Source organism: Cupressus sempervirens, chromosome 2, assembly GCF_028749045.1.
Source record: "Cupressus sempervirens isolate cs-2001-9-10 chromosome 2, ASM2874904v1, whole genome shotgun sequence".
NCBI classification, from domain to species: Eukaryota; Viridiplantae; Streptophyta; class Pinopsida; order Cupressales; family Cupressaceae; genus Cupressus; species Cupressus sempervirens.
The window spans coordinates 287255962-287268252 of record NC_143119.1 but is presented as its reverse complement, the minus strand read 5'-3'; the positions used below and the strand labels follow the sequence as shown (position 1 = coordinate 287268252).

At 35.3% G+C, this 12291-nt stretch overlaps 1 protein-coding gene across 1 annotated transcript in view; it reads right to left on the bottom strand.

Annotated features, from left to right (window-relative positions):
- LOC149572186 (ethanolamine-phosphate cytidylyltransferase-like) overlaps window positions 1–9018 on the bottom strand; it is a 90278-nt gene extending 81260 nt beyond the window's left edge. Inside the window, exons 1-2 of the mRNA XM_089813452.1 lie at window positions 8531–9018; window positions 6473–6708 (exon numbers count right to left, since the gene is read on the bottom strand). Coding sequence (XP_089669578.1) covers window positions 6473–6708; window positions 8531–8913 — 619 coding nt within the window. The 5' untranslated portion in view covers window positions 8914–9018. The remainder of the gene's footprint in view (window positions 1–6472; window positions 6709–8530) is intronic.
- Between the last annotated feature and the right edge of the window lie 3273 nt (window positions 9019–12291).

The window sequence follows — 12291 nt, the reverse complement described above, 5'->3', positions numbered from 1 at the left end:
ATTAGATCCATATACACAAGAGTTGAGGATAACTATGGCCCAATTTGGAAGATAATTAATAGAAGGCAAAACCAATTTCACAAGCCCATCCATACACCATCTTATTTCCTCTCTAGCACTTCGGTTCCGCAATCACCTCAAGGCAGATGAGAAGGCTCTTAGTGGCCTATAAAGAGAGATATAAAAGATGTCGAGTGATAGCACAGCCACAACTACACTACACAAGATGGATAAATACAATAATGAAGGGTTGATTTTTGCAAGCAAGATGTACAAAGAGGCTTGGACAAAATTGCAACTAGGTAGAAATATGTGTTAAGAATCTTAAGTTTAGAGCTTATATATTTTGTAATGGACACCCAAGAATGCCCAAAGCTGAACGAAGGCTGAAATTATATTAATGCTGAGAATGCTGCAATCAATTACAAAGAGATGTATTCCAAAGGCCAAACCCTCAAGGAATGATGTCTAGAATGTTACAACAGAGAATAAACGTCCTCTATTGCCAAAAGAAGGGAGCGTGATTCACACATCCAAGCTCTTATCAAATGCAAGTCATAATCATCCGATGATCAGCAATGAAACTTTCAGCCCTATTTATCCTTTTCTTCATCCTTCTGGAAGGAACTAAAACATTAATTAATTGCAAAAGCTAGAAGCTTCCTCCTTCCAATAATTAATGCATACCCCACAAATTCCTCCTTGGCAATAATTAATTAAATCAAGAGAGGCTTCCATCCTTCCAATAATTAATACATACCCTAGAAGCTACTCCCTTGTAAATAATTAAATTAATTAAATACAAAGTCACCTTTAATTTTTAATTGAATGACTTTATAAGAAATTAATTTAATTTCTTCTTATCCTCCACTTAGACTTTGGAGAACGTGAAGGCCAAAAGATGGGATCATTACAAATCCGCCCTCCTTGAAATTGCTTGTCCTCAAGCAATTAACATAATGAACTCCAACCTCCACCTGGATCCCAATATGTGATATCCATATGGAAGTTAAACCAACTGCAAACCCGCATCATCAGGACCAACCCCTATAGCCTAGCATTCAAAACGTGTACTGATGAAGTCAGAATGTCACCATAAGACAACTCCATAGAAGATCTATGAAATGTCTTCTTCCCTATATCCATCCACATAATATATATTGGACTGGAATGCATATTATCACCATCATGCATTGAAAAAGATGTATGTAGCTGCAGGTGAACCATATGTACTCATGCTAACTGTATCAACAATAGGTGTTGCCGCATCGAAATATATGGACATAGGAACAACATTAACTACTGCAACAGAAAATTGAACCGAATTTGTAGTTGATGAAAACTCATAATCATCAACATGTGTGGCTTCATTAGAAAATACATCAACCACTGCATTTATACCATTAAACTCCTCATTTGATGGTTCAACTGACACAAAAGTGGCTGCTGATATGATAGTATCCTCATGTTCTCCTAATCCCACTATTACTGCAGCACCATCTCCCAACAAAGCTTCATATGTGGTCTCCTGACTTTGCACACATGTTTCTATTGATTCCGCTAAAACACTCATATCACCAACATCATAGATGGGTGGCTCTATATGTGTCTCAATCCCACCTAAGGAAGCAACTACCTCCTGCACTGGAGCAACATATAAATCTTCAATATTGATGCCCATCTATCTAGCCATAAGTTGCAACATCATATCCATTCGCCTATTATGTTCCTGTTGCATCCGTTGCCCCTCCTCTAATGAACTCAGTAACCTAAACATTGCATTTTCTTGATCTGGACTGTCAAACTCTTTTCCCTTTATCTCGTTGTTCCAAATTCCCTATAAGACTAATAGCTCTGATACCACTGTAATGGACACCTATCAATTATAACTTTGTGAAACACTTTGCAAGCAAGCTCTGATACCACTGTAATGGACACCCAGGAATGCCCAAAGCTGAACCAAAGCTGAAATTATATTAGTGTTGAGAATGTTGCAATCAATTACAAAGAGATGTATTCCAAAGGCCAAACCCTAAGGGAATGATGTCTAGAATGTTACAACAGAGAATGAACGTCCTCTATTGCCAAAAGAAGGGAGTGTGATTCACACATCCAAGCTCTTATCAAATGCAAGTCATAATCATCCGATGATCACCAATAAAACTTTCAGCCCTATTTATCCTTTTCTTCATCCTTCTGGAAGGAACTAAAACATTAATTAATTGCAAGAGCTAGAAGTTTCCTCCTTCCAATAATTAATGCATACCCCAAAAATTCCCCCCTGGCAATAATTAATTAAATCACGAGAGGCTTCCATCCTTCCAATAATTAATACATACCCTAGAAGCTACTCCCTTGTAAATAATTAAATTAATTATCTACAAAGTCACCTTTAATTTTTAATTGAATGACTTTATAAGAAATTAATTTAATTTCTTCTTATCCTCCACTTAGACTTTGGAGAATGTGAAGGCCAAAAGATGGGATCATTACATATTTTGATTTTATAATCTTACCTTAAAGTTTGAAATGAGACTGATATTGCTTTTCTTTTCCTTATTTCAGATAGGTGGGGCAAATGTTTGGGCCTAGAGCCCCAAAACTTCAAAAAATTGTCATCGATATTTTGAGTCAGCCATGAAGCACTTCTGGATGTACTCGAAAAGGTGTAATAGATTGTTTGTGGAGAGATTGAATGATCTTGTATTTGTTCATTACAACCTCCATCTTAGGACCAAACTACTCTTGGACACGAACTCCTTTATGATCACTCTAGCGGAAACAATCTAGAGTCTAAGTGGCTCACTGAGTTTGCCAATTCTGACTTCATTGAGGAGGACAATGAGTGGGTTGACCAAGTTGACAGAGAGGTTGAGGTTGTGGCTATGGCTAAGGAGGAGGATAGAGCACAATCAAGCACAATTGATGTTCATCGTTGCGACACCTCAAAGGCAGAGACTATAGCTACTCATCCAAGACCTACCTTAAATTCCTTTGTAGGAGGCAAACAAACTGAGGCTAAGGCTAGGCTAGCCTAAGCCATAGACCTGTTTTTGTTTACAGTTACACATGTTTGGAACATTTGATGTCACGGATCTCGTAGATTTTATATACATTTTATAATATTTATAATTTTGTATATCTATGTTTTCTATTTCCTTTAGTTGCAATTTACGTTTGTACTTATGTGATGGATGTATGTTTATGTATGTGATCAATTTAGCTTCCATTTGATGTCACGGATCTCATAGATTTTATATACATTTTATAATATTTATAATTTTGTATATCTATGTTTTCTATTTCCTTTAGTTGCAATTTACATTTGTACTTATGTGATGGATGTATGTTTATGTATGTGATCAATTTAGCTTCTATTTGATGATGCTATAGTGTCTTTAAGATTTATTAAATAATGTGTACCTGAAACAAGTTTCAAATCGTTAAAAGTCTCAAGTTGAGTCGGCCTTGGCAAGTACGAGACAAGACCGAGTCTGGGAACTACAATTTGAACCCAATTTAAGCATTCATTCAATTATGGAAGTTCATTTGGATTACACTACTATTGGACATTTGGATATATTATTACAATATAGAATCCTTTGTTAACCCTAGAAATTGCATCTTTGTGTAGTTGTCTCATCTGGCAAAGCAAAGCTTGGCTATGGAAATCACTGATCTAAGCATCAGCTATTGAGATACCGTTGTCCTTAGGATTTCATTTAAACTCTGTCCTTTCTATCATTTCTTTTGGAGTAAGTCAATTTAATTCAGTTTCCAACTCACTCGAGGGAAAACAATTGATAAAGTCAAGGAAAAATAGTAAAGTCCCCTTCTGGTTACCAGCAAGATCACATTCTATTCACCGGGTTATACCAAACACAAAGTTGCTATTTTGCAGTGCAAACAATGGGGTTTCCTTACTCAATCACACATTGCCATATTGTTTAGCATTTGAGGTTTCCTTGTTCAAGAGAGGATAAGATACTTAGTATTTTATTCTACATGTCAAAGGGATCACCAAACTCACATCAACACTTCCTGTAGCAAGTTGCATCCTTATATCTGACAAAATATTTCTCCAGCAATAGAGGTTCACTATTCTTGTAAATGCAAAGACTTCTACATTTTTATATCCCCAAATTAGTAGTGGATTTTGTTTCCTTTTAGAAGTTCAACAGGTTGTCAATTTGCATCACAAGTATCATACCATACATCATTGAAAATAAAAGTATTTTCAACTTGTGTAATCATTCTTACCGAGTTCCTTTCCTGGTTAAAATGGTCATGGGTGCTATTGAATGTATTATAACTATTCTTTTTGTGGCATTAAAACAAAAGATTAAAAGTATAGACTTATTCTCACCTTGCAAACATCTCTTTTCTACTAATATTATTTTTGGTAGGGCATGCTATTGACATGGCTATTGTGACCTCAGAAAATAGCACACAATCCTCATCCGTTCACTGCTACTCCAATCAGCCGCAGAAAAATGTTCTATCAAACTTGTAATTGACCCTCTTCTTAATCCTTTAACACTGCTACTGACACAAAACAAACATGCATATTTACAGTGATAAATTTTGTTCATTGTAATGTCACTGCGATGAGAATTTCAAACAGAAAGAATTGAATGATTGAAAAAATACAGAAAATTATCTTTATTCTGTAGCTCTGATACCTATGTCAAGCCAAGAAAGTGATTGTGAATGAATTTAAAAATAAAAAAGAGAAAACCCTCTTTTATTTACATCGAAATATGTCACAAAGTAAACATATAAATATTTTTTACATATTTAGCAATGTGAAATGATCCTTCAGTGCATCTTCAGGTTAACTATTCAGCTTCTGTTGTGTTCAGTGATAAAATATCATGCAGAAAAATCCCTTCCCAAGTTATGCAGACTAGTTCAAATGAATACATTCATTTAGGTTTTCCAGTTGGTAAAGAAGCCAATGTAATTTTAATAACATAGTCAGATTGTCCCCCTTCTTATATAATAAAGCAATAGCCTCATGAGAAAAGGGTCACAAACATTGCCATATTCACTCCTAAAAACATTGGTATAAAGAGAACTGGTTATATGCAGCTTTTCGTCCGCATTTGACTGACTAGAAAACTAGTTTCAACAACAAAATTTGTACCAACCATATGAAACAACCATCTAAACAGTTCACTGCTTCAGGCCTTCAAGTAGTCTAAAATGTCAACTACAATCTCTCATAGATATATTTCAACCATCTATTTTTAATCTTGAAATCATTGGATTGCTGAATTCCTTCCTAGTACCATATCCTGTTATTAACATAGTACCAGAAGGTAATAAGACCAAATCATTCTTAAGCTTATCCAATACCAATACAGGTAACCTTTGCTCAAAAATCTTTCTTAGGCAATTTCTAAATGCATTAAATCAAATGTAATAAAGGCACAATTTGTTAATAAAGTTTAGGCTCTGTGCCTCTCTAAAAAAAATATGAATAAAAAAATACCACAATCTGTAAAATAATTCATCCAATTACAAATATCTGTACTAAACTACCATATAAAACTATTAAACTATATTGTTCAAACCGCAGTCTACACCTACCAGTGATAAATGCACTTAAAACATTTACCTATTTTTTCTGAGAGATGACCAATTTACATTGGCACTAATAAAGATGTCACCAGCCTCTTTAGATAATTTTCAGTCATTGTGCATTCTTACATAACCCATTACAGAAATCTTTAGCTACTGACTAGATGGAACTCTTAAATGTATCATTGACAAAGATGGAATGAATTCAAAAGCTTGCAATCAAGTTGACCTGAGATATGAAAAGTTGAAACCCAAAGTCTTTACTCGCATAAAATGTGAGTTCAAAATTCAAATAATAATGAACAGTGTAACACCAGTACTTGGGTACGTCAAGACAGCGGGACGTCGGGACAAATTTCTAGGACGAGGGAAAATGGGCCTCATTTTCGGGATGGAGGGGGATCGGCCAGGGGACGATGACAAGGTGAGGACGAGGCAGGGAGGGGTATTGTATAATATACATATAGAACTTGAAATGCTAGTTTTGAAATGAGGTTTTAGTAGAACATAGCAAATTAAAATACTTGAACATAGCGAAATTGCAACATGAACTAGAACCATTAAACATTTAACATAGTAACATATTACAAACCCAATAGTAACATTCAAAAATAAAAATTCACATACCCATCCCAATGACCCCATGGTTGTAGAATGGCAGAGGGTGGGGGTACTCGGGTAGTCAAGTACCCAATGTGTGGGGACACATCTCAAGGACTGGTACTTTGAGGTTTGAGAGGGGGTGTGAGTCCTCGTGTCACACTGATATTAATAAATGATGTGCCCAATTATTTATGAATAGATCTTTCGTGTTATCCTACCCAATCCATAATTGAATGGCTAAAGGCTATTGCTAGCAATAAATTTATACAAGAAATAAACTACTTACCAACAATATCAGTACTGGAGACACCCTCAGTACGCTTTATCTGCTTGTAACGTCCAGCCTTCTTGGCAAGGGCATATGCATCACTCCCATCAGGGAGTAGACAAGGATCATCTCCATGTATAATATAGTCAATGTTATACTCGTCAAACAATTTTTTCATAAATTCCTCATTAATAGCATATGGAGCATTCGCTATAACCTCATCAACCCACTTTATACCACTGACCATTACCATCCTGCAATTAAACACAAGTTCAAAAACCTAGACTTTATAAAACCTTTAAAAGTCTTAATAATGTAAGTAACCTAAAACAGTAACACATGGAGTAAATGACTGAATTCTAGTTGATTAAATTTGTACTGATTTTAAAAATAACTATACATCTTGCATTCAAAATTCAAATTGAAGAATTATTAAATCAAAGAAGGGATGAACTTGAAAATATCACCAATACAATGAATTCTAACAAGAAATAAGGCAAACTTTTATTTTTGGGAACTATCGCAGGTTCTCCATAAATATGGTCAACCATAAAAGCTGAGAAAAAGCACAAGTTTAGAGCACAGCCTCCAAAAAAAGGTGCCACTAATAAAGAACAGAAGAATGCAAACAATAAGCTCAACCAACGAAAAAAAGCAAATGGAATAGGAATAAGTACCAAAGAGATAGATATTTTACCAATAAGTTCAACCAACGAAAACAAGAAAATGGAATAGGAATAAGTACCAAAGAGATAGGAATAAGTACAAAATAAATTGACATGTTGAACCTATTCAGCACATAAGTGCAGTGAAGCTTTCTCAATTCAAATCGGTCAAAACTTGTTCTATAGGATTCTGTTGGTAAAATTTTAACTTCTAGAATTGTAGTTTGATTCAACAATTCAATAATTAAATCAGCGAGTACACTTCTGCACCTGATGTAAACTATAAGCAATCTAAAATTTCAGCTTCAAAGGTATTTTGGAGGCACAGATTTTGGAGGCACGGAGTGATCCACATAAAGTAGGAAACTAATTTGAAATACTCAAAACCTTGTGACAACAATCTGTATTCATTTCGACAATTTCTGGAGGTTAAACTTATTAGATTTACACAGTCCATGATTGATAGCTTGAAATGTTTCTAGATTCAACTATGTGTAAATTTTTGCTTCAACATTTTAGATTGCATTCCATGATCCATCATCAGAATGAAAGCAATTGCAGGGGAAAAATTAAGCTTCTGGACATATCTCTTGTCAAAAAAAGTTCCCAAAAAAGGACACATCTGAAATTAAGTTTCCTCTATAAATCCTGGAATTTTAAGACTGCAACACTAAACAAAATCATGATAGATCAAAAAGACTTTCTACACGCTAAAAGGATAACCACAAGCAGGAAAGGCATTGAAACTTTCATTCAAGGAGATCAGGGTTAGCCCTAGTAAGCTCAATAAAGTGTTGAATTTTGGGTTAACTGTAGCATTCAACAAGAAATAAGGGCAGCAAAGCTATCATAAAGTACATGGATTTATTTCCTTACAAGCACTGTTAAGTGTTGATTTTTGGTAAATTATCGCAACCAACAAGTTTCAGGGCAAAAAAGCCCGAGAGTTGCAATAAAGTGTTATATGGTAAATTGGCTATAAAAGCGTCGAGGCATTCATAAAAGAAACTCAAGAAACATTATAATGTGTCAAATCTAAGATAATTGCTAGCTTACAAAGAGTTAGATGAAACGATAAAACGAAACATAACAAACAACAACTAAAAAACGTCGTTCTGCACATGTAACGGTAACTTACTGGCAACCTCTCAGCTTTTTGAAGTAATTTTCCTCAGGATCAATGATTCAAGACGACCTAGAAACTTGGTTAAGATGGTCATGATTCAAACTACCTTTCCACACTGTTCTACATACTATCAGCGATCTCAGTTTTAAAAACAATTCATATATTTAGAACAAAAATTCTCTGATCCAAAATGCTGATCATGAAAAATTAATAAGCTACGAAATACAAAAACGTGCCCCAACTAAACCCACAAACTTACTACTTAAAAACAATGACTGGAAATACCTTTCCTCCATGGTCCAAACAGGTGGACCTTTATTGGCCACAATCTCCTCGTCACTGACCACCCCAACAACCAACTCATCACCAAGCGCCCGCGCCTGCCGGAGAGCATTAGCGTGGCCGTAATGCATCAAATCGAAGCATCCGTCCATGTAAACCCTAACTTTCTTATTCTTCTTCTCTCCTTCGCCCTTCCTCTTGGGAAAAAGACCAAACGACGAGGGCAGCATGGGCGGCAGAACAGGCAAGAATGGCCCCAAATAACCAGTAGAAAGCCCCAGCAAAGCTGCAGTGAGCATAAGCCCGCCCATCACGCGGGGGACAAAAATGGCGTCCCAGATCCAGTAATTGTTGCCATTGCTATCCCATCCCATCGATGATCCCATCGTTAGGAAGGGAACCCAAATCTCAATTCCACACCACCAGAACCACACAATTCTTCTTCTACTCTCTTATGCAGATCAAAACAATTCAGGCAACAACAATGGCTCAGAGCCTTGCTCTCTAAACCATCCAACAATATAAGCAAATATTCCCTTTCGTGTCGGTCTATGCAGAACAGATTCGATTCGCTGATTTTTCACTTATAATTTGCGAAATCAGTAAGAAAGGAACGTGTGTACTTCCAGGGCCCTGTTGGGTGTTTCTCTTTGATTTGCAGCGAGGAATGGTTGTTTAGAATTTAATTCAAATCTGCCATTGCTTGTGTCGGCTATCCCAAGATAGAGGAAGAAGATTCACCCGCCATACAACTTTAACTTTTTAACTTGTGAGCGAGGTAAAAGGAAATTCTTCCTGTACTGGTGGCCGAGATTAAATCTAGACTTTGTCGTTTGATTCGAGAAGGAATTTTGACCGTTGGACACGTTTACGCGTATAATGTGCGTTGAGAAATACTCTAAAGCAAAACAAAACTGTCCACATACTCGAACTTTCCGTGGAGCGGCTTTTTCTGTAGTTTTTTCTGGATCTTGCCTTCTATGAGTAGGCTTTGATTCGAGATTCGTGACTTGTAGAAGAAGGTCCGTGTGCCGACCCGTTTCCATTAGTCGACGTGGACATTAAATTCTTCCTGAAGGTGCATAAATCGATGGTCTCCGACTTGATTTGTCGTTGAATTTCTTTCTTTGCCACAATTTTTACCAACAAAAAGTGGACCGGCTTGGTTGTTCTATAGCTTAGTTGGACTGAGTAAATGAAAATTTAGGGCTGTGTACTTTTAAATATTCATTTGTCGTCCGTTATGGCAGGTATATTTATAGACATCAGATCTGACAGATGTGAATATCTCGTGATGTTATATATCTCATGATAGTTCAGCAAGTGGGGTTTCCAACGTTAATTATACTAATTTTTAAAATATTTAAAAGTTAGTAATTATATGTATCTTGATGTTGGTGAAGAATATCTTCTTCTTAGACAGCAATGCAAATAATTTTAAAGAGATGAGAATTCAAAACTTACGGATAATCTATTCATGGAGAGTCAAAATATGGAGCACTCTAAGCCTTTTAAAATCTTGTTTGCAGATTTAGATTTTTATTTTTTATTTTTTATTTTTTTCAGATTTTAAATTGGTAAAATTGTTTTTATATCAAATTTGGTTTTGAATCTATAAAGTCAAATATGATGCCACATTCTTTATTTTAGATTTAGCTATTTAAAATAATCTATAAAAAATTTAAATGAGATATGTAGTTATATACTAAGGCCCCTTCTATAGTTCTATTGGAACCCCACTTTTTAATATACTTGAGCTCGCCAAAATAGGGTGGGGCTTGAAATTGTCCCACCAGCTTAGGAGATTTTTGGCACATGTCAAAGATTTGTATATTTCATTCTTCACAAAATCAAGAATTTAGAAATAAAATCAAATTTATTTTTTAAAATATTTTATTAATTACAAAGTCCATAAATGTAAGAACTAAGATTTTTAAGGTAAAATACAATATAAAAATTCATGGGATATGTTGGGTGGATATTTTGCAACTAACAGTTTTTGGGTAAAAATTCAGTCGCAAAATAGGATGACCAGCCACAGCGTGTGAGACAGAGTATCTCCTACCTTAAAGGGAAGGCTCCCCCTTCTCACCGTTCCTTGGATCAACTCAAAATAAGCAAGAAATTGAGAGATTTATAAACAGATTGTTACTAGTATCCTTTCTTCTTAACTTTCAAGAAAGGATCTGCTTATTTGTAAGGCGAATAAAGGGCAAGGTGAATCTCTAATTATACCTCTATCACGAGTTGGAAACAGTGATACCAATTAATTTTAACTAACTCAAAGGCTAGCCAAAACGTACCAATTTGGCTCTAAGTCCTGATGTACTTCTATATGGTAAAATCTTTACTATTAGGGCACAAAGACTCCTAAAAGTAAGAACAATCTAACTATTTTGCGAATCAAGATGAAAATACAAGCTACAAACAAAGCTTCTAGCTATGGATTTTCACAATTGCTCCTAGTCAAAGCTCGGGCTTCAATTGTTTCTTAACTCTCTTCTATCAATTCACAAGATACAATATCAATAACAAAAGATAGTACGAATCAAAGATAACTTGAATGAATTATAGACAAAGCTTATAATTTGTACAAGCAACAATTTCACTTAATCAAAGTTAAGTCTCAAATGCTCCTTTGCATTAACTTTCTCTAAAAATAATGCTAACACAAACAAAGTTCTACTAGCACAATTTCTCTAGAGCTCTCTTGCATAAAGATAAAGATGATTTTACAATGAGGGGGGTACTCTTTTATATAGGCAAAGAAGTTGAGAAAAGGGGGGAGGAAAGAGTGGGAGCAACTCAACCAACTTTGATCAAGTCTAACTACAGAAACTAAAGGGTTACATGCAACTCGCTTTACATCTTTTGCATACATGCAATTCGCATTACATGCATTTACACTTTTTCATGTAATGCATTCTAAACAACTATGAAATAGAAATTACACAACAATCTTAAAAATTGCTTCTTAATGCCTTGAATTTCACAATGATGTCATGCACTATGGGAAGATCAGCAATCTCCATAGTCTTTGATATGGCTTCGATTCTCACTGCATTTTCATATGCTAATTACACAACTTTGCTATTTGTTGTTGTATTATCTAACAAGTGTTTTGTCAGGGATTTGTACAAAACGAACTTGTTCATTGTGTGTGAACCAAAATCTTGGAAATCTACATCAGCATTGATCCTGATTGTATATTTTGAATTCACTCTCTTTGTTGCCAAAAGATTACCAAGATTATCAGTAACACGGCATCCCAATTGCTCCAAATCACAAGTAAGGCTTGTTTCAACTGCTTGACAATCTTCAAGAGCCATATTTTGTGATCAACTTTATTAAGGTCTCTTCGTTGTAACCAATGAGTCCTTGAAATTTGAAAAACATTTCACATCACGGAAGAACGTCACATGAGACCATAGCATTCAGATCAAACTTAATCATTTCATCCTAATCCTCAAGGATTTCCTTCAGGTTATCTACCTCTTGAGTCAGAGAAGAAATTAAGCTTAGTTCCATTATGTTCATCTCTTTAACACGCCTTAGAACTACAAGTGTTTCTGTGATAGCTTGAACTCCTTAAACAATGATTTCCTATATTCAAGACTTCGCAGCTTCAATCAACCTTCTCTCTTTAGATGTTTGTGATGTAACAACAACATTTTGAGAAGATTGCTTCTGGATGACCTCATTCAAACGAGCTATTTCTTGTTTCAATTGATTCTTCTTTTCCCAAAGCTCATGACTACTTTTTG